This window comes from Otolemur garnettii, unplaced genomic scaffold (genome assembly GCF_000181295.1).
Source record: "Otolemur garnettii isolate 467f Iridium unplaced genomic scaffold, OtoGar3 scaffold00037, whole genome shotgun sequence".
NCBI lineage: Eukaryota > Metazoa > Chordata > Mammalia > Primates > Galagidae > Otolemur > Otolemur garnettii.
In genome coordinates, this window is record NW_003852432.1 from 824,921 (window position 1) to 840,297 (window position 15,377).

Genomic DNA, 15,377 nt, shown 5'->3' on the forward strand with positions numbered 1-15,377 from the left:
GGGGCTTCTCTCGAAAAATCAAAGTATCCAGTAACAGCAGACCTGGGTTCCAGTATGGCAACAATTAATTGAAGCCTTAATTGAAAGCTTCACTTTCTCATTGCCACTGTCTCCACCACTCCCTATCATTTCCTCGGTGCTGAACTCAATGCTGAAACCAAGTGTCAGCTGCCAGGGATTGTTTTACTTACAATAGAATTTAGACAAAAGTTAACTATTTCTCATGTCCACGTCATCCTGAAGACATGTGAGTTTGCAATCCTTGGTTTGGACGAAAGTTAGCTGAGGTCCTCTGGGATCTATAACCTTTTGGAAATTTCTAAATATCTATTTTTTTTCTCTTTTTGAGACAGAGTCTCACTCGTCACCCAGGATAGAGTGCTGTGGCAGCAGTATAGCTCACAGCAATCTTGAACTCCTGGGCACAAGTGATCCTCTTGCCTCAGCCTCCCAAGGAGCTGGGACTACAGGTCCCCATCACAATGCCTGGACAGTTTTTCTATTTTTAGCAGAGACTGGATCTCGCTGTTGCTCAGGCTGGTCTTGAACTACTGAGCTAAAGGGATCCTCCTGCTTTGGCCTCCCAGAGTGCTAGCATCACAGGCGTGAGCCACCAAATCCAGCCTAAGTATCTTATAACATGATATTCTGACTGCTTCCTGAGTTGATGCGGAGAAATAATTTACTTAGTAGTACAGCATGTGGATATTTAATCAACTCCCATTGTGCTTGCCGCTGTGGATAATTGAGAGGTATGAAAACAAGTTAGTATTCACTGAAGAAATAAGCCTTAAACCTAGGAAACAACTAGGGAATAACGTGAGAGAGGTTATAAGCAAGGAGAGATTAGTCAGGACAGAAAAGTGTTGTGAGGGGGAGGATTTAGGGCAGGTAAGATTCAGAGTGGCTCCTAGGAGAAAAGGGTGGAGTAGGGATGAAGGAGGTTTGGGGAAGCAAAGCTAAGGTTTGCTGGAGTAGGTTTGGACTCCTGATAGAGCAGTGAGTGAGTGGGTGAGAAGGCCATGCAGGGCAATGCATGCTAAACCAACTCGATTTGGGCTACAACTTGAAAACAGCTGGCTGTTATTTCCAGAATGAGTCACGCTGCCTTATGCAGACCCTGTCTCTGCTTCCTAAAATGCTCTGCCTCATCTGCTTCTGCCAGCTTATCTGTCCTCACCCTCTGAGTCTCAGCTCACACCCCATGTCTCCCAGGCCAGCTTCCTGGAAGGAGTGAGGGGTCACCACCTTCTTCTTTGTGCTCCATTGGCACCCCAGGCAAGAGCTTTGAATGCTGCCTGGAAGGAGAGGTTTTGTAATGTGGGGTTTTCCCCATCTGACTCCACCAAATTGTAAACTCCTTGAGGGGAGCATGGTATCTTTTGACCTGGTGACCCCAAAGCCTACCACAGTGATTGGCACTTACAAAGTGCTCATTTCCTGTTTTTGAATGAGTAAATGGGTGAATGAACTAGTGGAAGATTGCTGCAGGCTTGAGGTGAGAAGGGCTGGGTTAGGTTAGGGTCTGCAGTGGTAGAAATGAAGTAAAGAATATAAGAACCATGGTGAAGAGAGAAATTGGTAAGACTTGGTGCCAAATTGACTAGGTGGCCAAAAAGCCTTGAGGAATTCACACTAAAGCATGGAAGGACCATGGCCGTCCTGACAGTGTCAGGGGGGTCAGGATGGGGAACTGGAGAGATCTTATTCTTACATTGCAGAACAGAACGTTCTCATGATGACCCGTGCCCTCCTTTACCTGAGCTGTCTTTGTTGGTCTCCAACTTTTTGCTGCTCCTGAAACTCCAGCCATTTCAGAATCAAGGAATTGAAGGTTGGAAGTAAAGGAAAAGAGCATTAAATTTGTATTTCAAATCTTTTTCCTACTTACATTTTTCCTGATACAAAACCTGCAGAGACAGACATCAATATGAAAAAGGCCAGCTGTGGCTTTATCAGATGGGTGTGACACATGTTTAAAGTTCCAGAAGAGAAATAGGGAAGGGGGAGGTAGAATGGGGAGGGACGTGGGGAGCAGAGTCCATGCTGCTAATTTGGCTGAGGAGGGAGGGTAGTGGCTGCATCTGCAAAATCCTGTCTCAGCCATTTATTTTATTTGCTGTTAAGTTGCCTGTTGTTGCCAATGTGCAAAAACTGATAATCATTGCAACCAGACTAGAACATGCCTGAATGAAGAGAAAAATTACCACTCAGGGCTTGGTTTGGGGAAACTAAAGGAACTAAATATCTGTACAAAGCAATTTTTTGAGATAACAATGAAGCAAAAATTAATTCTTCCCTGCCTCATTTCTCCCATTCTTCTGATCCGTTTTGCACATCATGGCCCAGACTAGGTTGCCATAGCTCCCTAGCTGGTCTCTCCATGTTTCTTCTCCCTCCCTTCAAATGAACTGTCACAGCAACTTAGAGCATGACCTTTTCAAAATGTAAATTGAATCACATCACTTCCCTGTTGAAAATGCTGTGACACTTCAAGTGCCGATGCCTTTGCATGGCTCCCCAGGCCTGCCTGGTGTAGCCCCTGCCCACTTCTCCACTTACTCTCTTCCACCACTGCCTGCTCTCCCCACCACCATTCCACTAAGCTGCTTCCTCTGAGGGAAGCCCCAGTCTAGCACCTGCTGGTTTCCTTAAACGGTCTGGCCCATCTCCACCTTTTTATCTGTCTATTGCCCATTTCTCCTTCATAATACATATTATGGAATATTTTTAGATGCCTTTTATTAAGTTAAGGAAGTTCCCTTTATTCCTAATTTATCGAGAGTTTTTTTTTTTTTTTAAACATGAATGGCTGTGTATTTTGCCAAATATTTTTTCTGTATCTATTAAGATAATCATGTGCCTGATTTTCTAGAAATATGAAAAGCTCTTGGTGCCAGAAAGTGCCAGTAGGCCCCCAGTAACACTTCCTCCCTTCTCCCTCAGGGGCAAAGCAGCTAACTTTGTGTTGGGCACCTGGCTATGCAGAGTGAAGAATGTGTTTCCCAGCCTCCCTTGCAGCTGGGTGTGGCCAGGTGACTTGAGCCATGGCCAGTGAGATGGGAACAGAAGCTGTCCTTTAAATAGTAATTTAAAAGTCAGTGATTTAATATTTTGAGGATAATCAAAAAGTTGCTTCAAAATATCTTGTTCCATTTGAGTCTGGTGCCCTCTAGCTCAGCAACGTGACATCTTGTCTGGAAGTTCCTTAATTACAGATCTCTGTGTGATACATTGAGTGACAATCTCTACTATATGTTCTTTGCACTGTGCAACAGATAGGGATTTTTCTTGTGTTAATACTTTTTTAGCTCCAGCCCAGGTTGGAGTCAATAAGACAAGTTGACATTTTTTGAGAGCTTACTTATATTTGCCTCTAAATCTGCTGAGAAGCATGCTAAGTGCCTGATGCATGTGAGGTCATTTGATCTTGACAATAGCTGGATAAAGGTTGGCATTATTATCATTTCTATTTCATAAATATGAAAACTGAGGCCCAGAAAAGTTAAACATTATGCTCGAGTACTGTCAGAGCAGTGACTTGGGTCCAGGTCTACATAAGCTCTTAGCCATTGTAAGAGATTGCTTTCTCTGAGCCCTCCTGGTTTTCAGTTTATTACCTGCGCTCTGAAAGGTGATTTGGTCTGCCTCTGAGCTGCTGGTCCAAATGGTTCCCATTGTGACAAAAATCTCCTTCTCTCTGATACCTCATTTCTCTCTTCTGGTGACATTTACTAATATATTAAACCACAAATAATAGGCAGTAGGGCCCTGGATCCTACTTTACCTGGGACTGGGTGCTCTGGTTTTGGTTCCCTCTGGATTAAGGGCTCTCAACTCCTTTCTTATACTAACCAGTCTTGAGACTCAAGGCTAACTCATCTGTTCATACAGGCACATTTCCTTAGGCATGGAGAAGACGGGTCTGAAACCATGGAGCTTTCCAGAACAGACTATATATTTAGAAAACATCTAAAGAAGCTCCATAAAGTCTAAGCGGGGACCAGGTGAGTAGGTAAGTCCAATAAGTAGACAACGTTTAGAAACAATATTTTGACTATTTCTCTGTTAGAGTAGGAAAGGGATTAGAAATTAGCTTTTAGAAATTAGGGTTTATTTTCCACCTGTGTTACTAACTTATTTTCACTGCTGGAGAGTTATCCACATTTTGTGTAGTATAAAATTCCTCCTCTGGAGTCAAGCCTTCCCTGCTTGCTGTGTGGAGAAGGAAAAGCAGGCAGAGAGAACTGGGGCAGGCTGCCCTGAGTCAGAGACAAAGATTGGATACTGAATGGCACCATTTCATGCCCCCTCCCTGTGCTCATTAACCAAGATACTTGGTTTCTGGATCTTACCACCTAGACCATCTGGGTTGCAGGAAGGCTGTCAGAGACTGGCCTGATTTAAGTCATGTACCTGAACTGGTTCTGCTGGTGCAAGTCGGCAAAAATCTGAGAGAGGGCTTCACTCTCCCCCTTGGCCATTAGTTGAATAAGGCTCTCACTGGGGTGGGAGACTTGGAGTTTCTTCTGTACTAACTATATGGAGAACAAAACAAAACAAAACCAGGTGGTTAAGGCCTTAGGGTCTCTGCATTTTCCTAATTATCACAGTCCAGACTCTAAAGTGTTAGAATTCAAACTCTTCCACTGTGCAGCCATGCCAGCTGCTTACAGAGGCAATTCTGAGGCCATAAGTGTTTGTTTACATTGCCTGTGTTGGTATAAATATCCTTAGGTGCCTTTAAGGTAATATCATCATTGCATAATTTTTCCATAATTTAGTAGAAATCTATCCCTACTAATATACCTTAATATAATTTATTAATAACCTATTAATATAAACTTAATAAAGTTGGTTTTATATAAATCATATAGTATTTATTATAGGAAAGTAGTGACTAAAAATTTTTTCTAAGAAAAATCCTGTATCGAGCTCCCTTTTTACACTTAGATAAAATTAATTTCTTTCATCTTGTCTGTGATATCCCAAAGGTGCTTGCTTCAGTTGTGCATGCTTGTCCATATTCATTCATTCACCCAATTCATTCATTCATTCATTCAATAGCTATTGAATGCCAACTATATGCCCAGTACAAACAACATAGCAGTGAAGAAGACAGATAAAAATCCCTGCCTTTGTGGAGTTTATATTGTAGCTCAAGTCAGGGTTATGTTCATCATGCTCAAAGACCTTGGGGAAAAGGCCCAGGTGGCCTCCCTGGTGAATTCTATCAAATATTTAAAGAACAAGTAATCAAATTCTTCACAAACTCTTTCAGAAAATAGAGGAGGGAACGTTAACCAACTCATTTAGGATGGTACTAACTTGGCTCAGTGTCTGTAGCTCAGTGAGTAGGGCGCCAGCCACATACACTGAGGCTGGCGGGTTCAAGCCCAGCCTGGGTTAGCTAAACAATAATGACAACTGCAACAAACAATAGCCAGGTGTTGTGGTGGGCACCTGTAGTCCCAGCTACTTGGGAGGCTGAGGCAAGAGAATAACTTAAGCCTAAGAGTTTGAGGTTGCTGTGAGCTGTGATACTATAGTACTCTACCCAGGTGATATAGCGAGACTCTGTCTCAAAAAAAAAAAAAGAAAAAGAAAAGAAAAAAAGTACTAACTTGATACCAAAGCCACAGTATCACAAAGATGTCACTAGAAATTGGCAAAACTGATCCTAAAATTTATATGGAAATTCAGAAAATCTAGAATAGCCAAAATAATTTGAAAAAGAAAAAAACTGGAAGACTTACACCAGCTATTTTCAAAACTTAACATAAAGCTACATTAATCAAGACATTGTGGTATTGGCACAAGAATGGGCAAAATAGATCAAAAGAAAATAACTGAGAATGCAGAAATAAATTCTTATATTTTGATTTTTGACAAAGGTGCCAAGACAACTTGATAGGGAAAGGATAGTCTACTACTTAGACTCTTCATTCCATGTGTAAATATTAACTCAAAATGGATCACAGAGCTACATGTAAGAACTAAGTCTACAAAACTCCTAGAAGAAAATATAGGATAAACTCTTTGTGACTTTAGGTTGAACAAAGAGTTCTTAGATATGCACCAAAAATCTGATCTACAAAAGAATAAGTTGGTAAATTGAATTTCATCAAAATTAAAATTTTCAACTCCTTGATATCATTAAAAACATGAAACTGAAACCCTCATATATTGCTGGTGAGAATATAAAATAGTGTAGCCACTTTGGAAAACTGCCAATTTCTTTAAAAGTTAAACATAAACTTACCACATAACCTAGAAATTTCATTCCTTGGAATCTATCCAAGACAAATGGAAACATATATCTCAAAAAAGTGTGCAGGAACTTTCCTAGCAGCATTCTTCATAATAGCCCCAAATTGGAAACAATCCAAATGTCCATCGTCTAGTGAACAGACACATGAAATGTGGCAAATCTACACAATGGGATACTATTCAGCAATTGAAAGGAACAAACCACTGATAGGCTGTGCCTCTGCCCCAGATTTGGCCCCATCCTACAAGATGGATAAACCTGAAAAATATTATGCTGCGGGAAAGAGGCCAGACACAAGAGATGGTATATTGTAGGATTTCATTCATATGAAATGTCTAAAAAATGATGACTTTATAGAGGTGAAAATAGATGAATGGCTGCTTAGAGCCAGGAGTAGGAACAAGGAACAACTGCAAATGAGTGAGAGGGAATTTTTTAGGGTGATGGAAATGTTCTAAAATTGGATTGTAGTGACAGTTGCACAATTCTATACATTTACTGAAAGTCCTGGACTGTACACATACAATGAGTATTTTATGATTGTAAATGATAATTCAGTAAAGGCATTTAGAAAAGGCATAAGACTGAGGTCACCTTCACAGGGTGCTCACATAGCAGCTAGCATAAGATCTGCCTCTCAGGTCTGGCCTTGGCAGAAGGCTGGCATTGGTGCTCAACTTACCTTAGCGTCTCCTGAGGGGTTGCAGCAGTTCTTGGGTACCAGGCAGTGAGTGACAAGAATATTAGGGTCTTTGGTGGTGATGGACAGACCTTTCTGCAGAATTTGAACCAGTCGGGTCCAGAAGTGGAAGACACACTCAGGATGGTTGGGGTGGAGCTTTAAGTAATAGATCTTCTCAGTGACTGTCCTCAACCGCAGGATGCGTTGAAGGCGGTCACAGACCTGGAGCTCCACAAACTTCAATGGGAGAATCCTGAAGGCACCAGGGAAGACACATATTGACAATCTCATTGCTTCTGATCTGACTCTATCTTCATTAAAACAAGGAATGTCTCCTTTAGGACTAAGGCTTTGGAGGTAGGATAAAGGGTGCTTAGCACAGTGGTGCTGAAACATTGGGTAGATCAGATATACCTGGGGAGGTTGTTTAAAATGCAGACACCTGAATTCACCCTCAAGGATTCTGTTTAGTAGGTCTGGGGTGTGGCCCTGGAATGATTCTCCTGCTGGTGTTTTCTGGACCCTGCTTGAGAGAAACAGCCTAGGAGTAAGGTGGCGAGAGTCATAGGGTTTTGCAGTTTCCTTCTTGATAGCACCAAGGGAGGTGGCTCCACTGTTCAGCTTATCCATTCATTGACCTTAGTGCCTTGATTACTCCAAAGCAGTGGTTCTCAACCTTGCTAATGCCGCGAACCTTTAATACAGTTCCTGTGGGTCATGACCCACAGGTTGAGAACCGCTGCTCCAAAGGATCTAAGGTTTAAGGAGTTGGCTTTGGATCTAATATTAGTCAGCTGGGACTGGGTGGTACTTGCTAGGGGTACACTAATAACAAAATGAAGAGGTTTGTCATTACAGTAAAGTGGAGAAATGAAGTGTTTTCTTGGACTTCTGCGACCATCTAGAGATTTTTCAAAGAGGCCTAAACATCGAAAAGGGCTGTTTTAACCCAGACGAGCATGGTATCACTATATATTACAGTTTTAAGTGAGACTTAGTCCCACTGATTTTACCAGTAGGAAAACTGAGGTGCTACAGATGACTTGGGACTCAGAAACTGAATTTAGTCAACTGTCTACCAAGGACTAGAAAGAACCTGCCTCTCCCAACCAGTGTTGGCTCTGCCAGACCTCTGTGCTTCCTTCCCTCTTGGCCAAATGCCAAGAGCTTTCCTATGAGTTCAGGGGGGTGAGTGCAGTGAGAAGGGAAGTGGGCGTGTAGACTGGCCAGCTCGCCTGTCCATGTGACTCTTTCCTCAACCCCCCTTGGCCTCTGTCCTTCCAGTGCACCACCTGTCTCCAGTTACTGTCGACTGAAACAATGTCACTCCTGATGCCTTCTCTGCTTTCTTTCCATCCACAGTTTAGTCACCAAGCAGCCTCTGCTCTGTGTCCACACTTCACCCCTCATGTCCTCCATTCTCATCTTTGTTGCTTACCTCTTCAGGATGATGTTTGGGGCAATAGATGGTCTGTTCCATGTCTGGCTTTGCCCCTGGTGCCATTTGACACTGGCCATGAGGAGGATGTTGGGAAGGGGCAGGCAGGGCACAGAGGAGGTCACTCCAAGGGCCATGGTGTAGGAGGCCTTGTAGATGTCTATCCAATTCCTGCTCCTTTTGACCTGCAATGCAGCCCCCAGGCACAGCCTGAGCATTTGGCAAAAGCAGCAGTATGTTTTAGCCAGGGATTCTCAACCTCGGCGCTATTAATGTTTTGGGCTAGATATTCTTTGCTGGTGGAGGTGGGGAGGCTGCCCTATTCATTGTGGAATGTTTAATAGCTTCCTTGGTCTCTACACACCAGATATTAGTAGTAACCCCTCTCCCTCAAATCCAAGTTGTGACAACCAAAAATATCTCCAGACATTGCCAAATATCCCCTGCCAGTGAGAAACAAAAGTCACTACTTGTTGGAAACCACTGTTTTAACTTATATTGGTTAAAGAACTATAATTATATTTAAATGACCTACTATTAATAATTGCCCACAAGAACTAGAACCCAGGGGTTCTCTGGCATCTATTATATTTCGATGAATCTTCCCGGGACTGTTGCCTGGCCTATCATTGGCAAATTTGTCCTCTTAGCCCATCTCTGAGGGGTCCTATTACTTCCTGCACCTCCACTGAACATGAAGGTCCCTTCCAACTGCAAAGTTCTGTTTGTTCCGGTTTTACCTGGCCTGAGGAGAGCCCAGGTAAGGAAACAAAAATGCACTGAGTGCCTGTTAGACTAGGGACTTTGCTTGCTGTATTTGCATTTAATCTTCAGGTCAATCTGACCCTTTTATGGTAGAGGAAACAGATTCAGGGTGCTCAGGTTACTTGCACGATGATGCCTCCTAAGGGGAAAGGGGAAAGCAGAGGACTGGAATCTGAGCTCAGGTCTCTCTGGTACTCAGGTCCTGTTTCTGATCTGCATTTCTGTTCCTAATCCTTAAAAGGCAATTATTTATTCACTGCCTTTTTGTTCATCTACTTTAGGTAACAGCGTGAGGGATGAAGAAACTGGGGATTTGAATACCAAACCTCCACTCTGAGCAGAGAAGTCTGACCTCTCTCCCCAGGTGACAGCTGTGTGCAGCAGTAGCCCTGTCTGGGCTTTGCAAAGCCCAGGTAATTGTGGTGGCCTCACCTTATAGGCTGGATAACTTCTGGCCTTAGTTCTCACTCCACTCTAGTTCCAGGGATGGACTTTCTTGGCCACATTTGGGAACAGGTTTAAAAGAATCAAGAAGTGCTATTCTGAGCCACCCAAGAGTACCTGGACAAAATTGCTTTCAAACACCACTGAGTCAGGAAACAGGTTGAATTCTGGAGAATGAACCTTCTGGCAGAGCAGTCCTTCCTCCACACCTAGGCCTACTCCAGGATTCGGTTCCCCATCCACACGCAAGAGGCCCCTGAATTCTTCCCAGGCAGTCAGGGAAGGGAAGGTTGGATAGGATCTTGTGACTTTTACTGTCTTCTTTGATTTCCACCAAGTCTTTGTAGGTGGAACTGATGACATTTCTACACATGCTCAGGGGCCTGCTGCACTTTTGTCCTGGGATCTCTCTCTTCCCTCCTGGCCTTGGGCAGCTGGCCAAGCCCTGGGACCACCAATCAGCTCACAATGATGAATGGATGACATCACGAAAAACCAGGGCAGGCCTACAGGAAAGGGAAATGGAGAGGAGCCTCCCTTTCCTCCCAGAGTGCTTTTGTGACTTATTAATGCCCTGACACTCCCCATGTCTTGTTGGGTCCCCAGGACATAGCCCTTCCAGAACTTGCTGAGAAAGCAGTGAGTTAGGCAGACAGAAAGGAAGGAGAGCTGTCAGGAAGCTCCTCTGCAACTGATAGGACAATGTCCTCCCTGCCTTTTAACCCTCCCTTACTCTGAATGCAACCTACTCCAATGGACTTTAAGGACTGTTTGTCCACGGAAAATCCAGGCTTCTGGAGCTGTGAGTGATGTGGGCCCCCCACACCCTAGTTGATCTGCAGTAGTCTTTTCTGGTTATGGAAACTGTTACAGGGCAGTTGGAGTCTGCTCTACGCTCTGCTACAGCGGGCTGGCTCCTTTAGCAGGGTTTACTATCCTTAGATAGGAGGTCAAACTGAAGGGGCAGGAGAAGTAATTAGTTTCTTACCCAGAGGCTGATCCTGTGAGGGTGCCAGCTGGGAGGAGTTGAACCCAATGAGCAGCTCATCTTCTGCTTACCACATGGGGAAATTGTCCTCCAGGGTCACATTCTCTAAGGATAGGGTCAGAGACCACATCCTGTGGTTTGCACTTCCCTAGGAACAGCCTGGAAAGGGAACACACAGTGCAAAAGTGATGGTAATTAATAAACTGATAATGTTTTTCATAGTCAAGGCTTAACCACAACAATAAAGCTTATTGGTTTAGACATGCAGTTTGGATATATTTGGCCATGCAGTATCCAAAAATCAATTGGGAAGGGGACCTTTTCTTTTTTTCATACAAGTCTGTTCAGCCCACTTCTATGGTATTCCTTAACCCTCAGGGAAGAAGGCTTGAGCACCCAGTCTGGAAAGCTAACTGTGAGTGAAGTATTTAGTTCTCAACAAGATGCTAAGCAATTGTATGAATGGTACTTTCCGATGTCTACCTCTTCCTCCTTGTCCCCGCCAAATCTCAGAAACTAGCACATTGAGTCTTTTGAAAACCATATAACAAGAAAAAAACAACAAAATAAAAACCACGTGAGAGATGCTTAGCTTTCTATCCCAATATCTACTCTGTTTCTTTAGTAATAGAATAACAGATTTGCAGTTGAGCACAAGCTCTTCTGGAAGAAAGGTATTTCCTGGCCTCCCTCCTTGCAGCTAGGTAAGGCTGGGAGGAGTAGCCCTGTCTAGGACTATGTCCTAGCAAAAGAGATGTAAACCCAAATGTTAGGTGTAATTTCTGGGAGAAATCCTTATGTGTTTAGTAATATTGATGCTGCCACAATCACTGCTCTTTGCATATTTGGTGATGAGCACTTTGTTGACAATATCTTTAACTATGTCGATGGCCCTTTGGTTTGAGGATAAAGCCACTTTTTCAGTACAAAGGGTCATTTCAAAGCTTGGACAGGAGTTGCCAGGATATCTGGTTGTAAGTTGGGGCTGGACCCAGATTTTAAGGAACATAAAGCTTATATAACTTTGGAAACCCTTAAAAATAAGAAGACTGAGTGGAGATAGGGATAGGGAGTTAACTGTTTATGGGGACAGAGTTTCAGTCTGGAAGATGAAAAAGTTCTAGAGATAGATGGTGGTGATGCTTGTACAAAAATGTAAACGTACTTAATACCCACTATATCATACAGTTAAAAATGGTTAAAATGGTGCATTTATGTTGTGTATATTTTACCACAACATAAACCACCTTACTAAAAAGGTGCTAGACCTTTAAGAATAAAATCAAACCCGGACAAAAATATAATACAAAATTGCTAGAGGTCCTCCTAGAGCCTTGTAACACCCATGTGGAGTTAGAGGCCCTGAAGCTTAACTTCACAATAAGTCTGTCTCATTTAAATCTATGTCACTATTTAAAACTTTCTATTATTACATAAGCAGCGCATATGCTATGCTTTGTCAAACATTAGAAACAAGTTAAAAAGCAATCACCCAGCTTTTTACTACCTCCTGGAGAGCCTCACTGCAACAACTATGTGTGTACGTGTACAAAACCAAAAAAGCAGTATCATATTCTAAAGTTGTTTTGTAACTTTTTAATAATCTGTGTCATTCAGTTAACACCCTCTGCTTTTGTATTTCAGTATATTTTCATCTTATCTCATCCAATTTCCATACATATTATAATTTCTCTAATTTGCTCAGATTATTGTTATAGCTGGTTTATCCAAATCAATACCCAATCTAGGACTACACGTGTTCCCTGAGTTAATCTAGTATAGTCCCATTTTTAGGACACTGACTACTGAAAGCAAATGAGTTGTCTTACAGAATGTTCCACCTTCTAGATTTGTCTGTTTGCATCCTTGTGGTGATGTTTAGCTTGGTTCTCTAGCCCCTAATATAGAAACTCTAGCAAGGGTGTCTAACCTTTTTTTTTTTTCCTCTGCTGTACAGTTAATTTTTAATTTTTTTTCCCTAAAGACAGGGTCTCACTATGTTGCCCAGGCTGGTCAAGGTAAACATTTTTGAAAAACTAAAATATAGTCACTATTTATAGTAAAGATATATAATCCATATACAATGAAATCTATGTAAGATACTACTCTCTCTTCCCAAAGAATGTCAGGAGAAAAATATGTATAATGAGTTATATATTATGAGTGAAATGATTCCAAGAAATAGAAAAAAATATTTGACAAGCATCTTCTCTGTACTCTCAAGGAAATTAAATATAATATGGATCCTGTGAAATACTAAACTAGAGAAAAAAACAAGATGAAAAAGGGACTGGAAATTATAAAGAAAGAAACAGAAGAAAAATCCACTAACTACCGGGAAATCACAAGATGTGGAGCTGACATGACAGAAAACAGTCAGTGATGTAGATGATAGGATGGAGAATATCACATGATAAAAATGACAAGAGTATCACAGAATAAAGCTGGGTAGAGAGATGAGATGATGGAGAGAAATCACAGATGTGTGGGACAGTTATATTGATTCAACATACAGACAGAATCCCTGATGACAACGGAAGAGTAGTCAAAAACAAAAGAACAGAGTCATTTCTAAAACCTAAAAAACCCACTTTGAGCTGGGCACAGTGGTGTGCACCTGTTGTCCCAGCTCCTTTGGAGGCTGAGGCAGGAGGATCACTTGAGCCCAGGAGTTCAAGGATGCAGCTACTGGACTCTAGCTGGGGTGACAGAATGAACTCTGTCTCAAAACATAAACAAAAAACCCCTCAATTGGACTATATTCCAGGCAAACTGAGTTAAGAAATCACTGAGACCAGAATAGCTCTTGTGAAGTTCCCAACAAAAGATTCCTAGTAGGAACATTTGGATAGCTGAAGCGGACCATTTAGTAAGGGGAATAAAATGAGACTGGCCTGATTTTTTTCCCGGGCATTTTAGATGGCATAAGGACTGGAACAATGTAGAAAGAATGTTGAGGAGAAAAGGATGTTGCCCCATAATTCTGTAAATGGTTTCAAAGTTATGGAAATGTAAAGGTGGCCAAAATACTCTTAAAATAATAAGCACACTAAAATAAATAACTCATATAGCTGGCTTTTTGAAAAAAGTGAGTTGAACCACTAGGTAACAGCTTAATTTTTTAAAATGTGGACATAAGACATAACATTTGAGATAAAGAGGAAGTGGAGGCTTCTGGATAAAGTTAGTAGTGTGAAGCTGTACTACTTAGGATATAGTCCAGGTAGCCAAAGACCTCAAAACTTTTGTGACTTAAACAAAGTAGAATTTTGATTTTCTCTTACATAATAGTGCTAAGGTAGGCAGTCCAGAGCTGGTACTGTATCTCTGCTATTCTCCACATGTGGCTTCCATCCCTGCATCCCAAGGTGGCTGCTCTAGCTTCTGCCATCATGTTAGGATCCTGGTCAGTGAGAAGGGGGGAAAGAAAGGAGAGCACCCACTCACTCCATTTAAGGGCATGACCTAGAAATGGCATAATCACTGTTGCTCACATCCCATTGGTTAGAACTCAGACATATGGCCACACCCAGGTGCAAGGGAAGCTGGGAAATGTAGCTTTTAACTGGGTGGCGGTGAACCCACCTAGAACTGGGGAACTATTTATTATTTAAGGATGAAGGATTGTGGTGAATAATTAGCTGCTTCTGTCACAGAACTACTCCCCCAGCATACACATGAAGTAATAATGACTTTTAGTAATCAAAGGTTATCTGTTGACAACCTGAAAAAGAGGTTGAGCCAGGGGGCCAAAGGGTAGGAAGAACATAAAAATCTGGGGGTGGCCTGATGCCTGATAATAGACAAAAAGCCTAGTTAATAAAATTGTATACATTCTCCTAAATTACACCCCCTTCCCCAGCTGGAGAGAGGCCGTGTGAGTGAGGAAGTAATCAACTCAGAGGAAATAATTTAAGAAAAACCTTCAAGAGTAGAAGAAAACAACTCAAGAAAATAAATTCAAGAAAAGCCTTCAAGAGCAAAAGCCCTTATAAATCACAGCACTGTCTCAGCACAGGCAGAAAAACTTGGCTGGGCTCACTATTTTTCAGAGTGTCAGCCTGGGTTGACAGAAATATTGTGAGAATAGAATATACCCCCAAGCAGAAAAGAGGACATCTTGGCCTGATGTGGTGGCTCACACCTGTAATCCTAGTAGGGAGATAAGGTGGGAGGCAGAAGGATCGCTTGAGGTCGGGAGTTTGAAAAGAGGACATCTGAAAAACTTTCAGGAGTCTTAGAAAAGAAGGAAATCCTGCCCTTGGCAACAATGTGTATGGACCTGGAGGGCATTATGCTAAATGAAATAAGCCAGACACAAAAAGACAAACACTATATGATGTTACCTACACGTGGAATCTGAAATAGTCGAATTTATATGAACACAGAGTAGCACAGTGGTTTCCAGGGAGTGAGGGGAGTGGAAATGGGGAAATGATGGTCAGAGGGTACCAAGTTCCACTTATGCAAAATAACTAAGTTCTAGAAATCTACCCCACAGCATAGTGCTATAGATAATAATACCATCCTGTTCACTGTTGTTAAAATTTGCTAACACTTATGTTGAGTGTTTTTCACACACACAAGGTTTGACAATTAAGTTTGCAAATTCATCCTAGAAATAGTGCTACATACCTCATTGCTAAATATCACTATAGTCACTTTTGAAATACTCCCCTTGGGAAACTACACCCTGATGCCAGCGTCTAGTCCACCCTTCAAAGCAATTTTGAAACTCTTTTACTGGAATGACCATGATATCTAGTGTCATATGACGGTCTCACAATTA

At 42.1% G+C, this 15,377-nt stretch overlaps 1 protein-coding gene across 2 annotated transcripts in view; it reads right to left on the bottom strand.

Moving 5' to 3' along the window:
• FAM71F1 (family with sequence similarity 71 member F1) overlaps positions 1–10,063 on the bottom strand; it is a 13,776-nt gene extending 3,713 nt beyond the window's left edge. The window contains exons 1-5 of one of the 2 annotated variants that reach the window (XM_003789756.2): positions 9,718–10,063; positions 8,392–8,576; positions 6,954–7,206; positions 4,417–4,538; positions 1,760–1,797 (exon numbers count right to left, since the gene is read on the bottom strand). In XM_003789756.2, the coding sequence (XP_003789804.1) occupies positions 1,760–1,797; positions 4,417–4,538; positions 6,954–7,206; positions 8,392–8,576; positions 9,718–9,963 (844 nt within the window). In that variant the 5' untranslated portion in view covers positions 9,964–10,063. Of the gene's footprint in view, positions 1–1,759; positions 1,804–4,416; positions 4,539–6,953; positions 7,207–8,391; positions 8,577–9,717 lie in introns of both variants that reach the window. The other variant, XM_012805142.1, reaches the window with a different exon arrangement.
• Between the last annotated feature and the right edge of the window lie 5,314 nt (positions 10,064–15,377).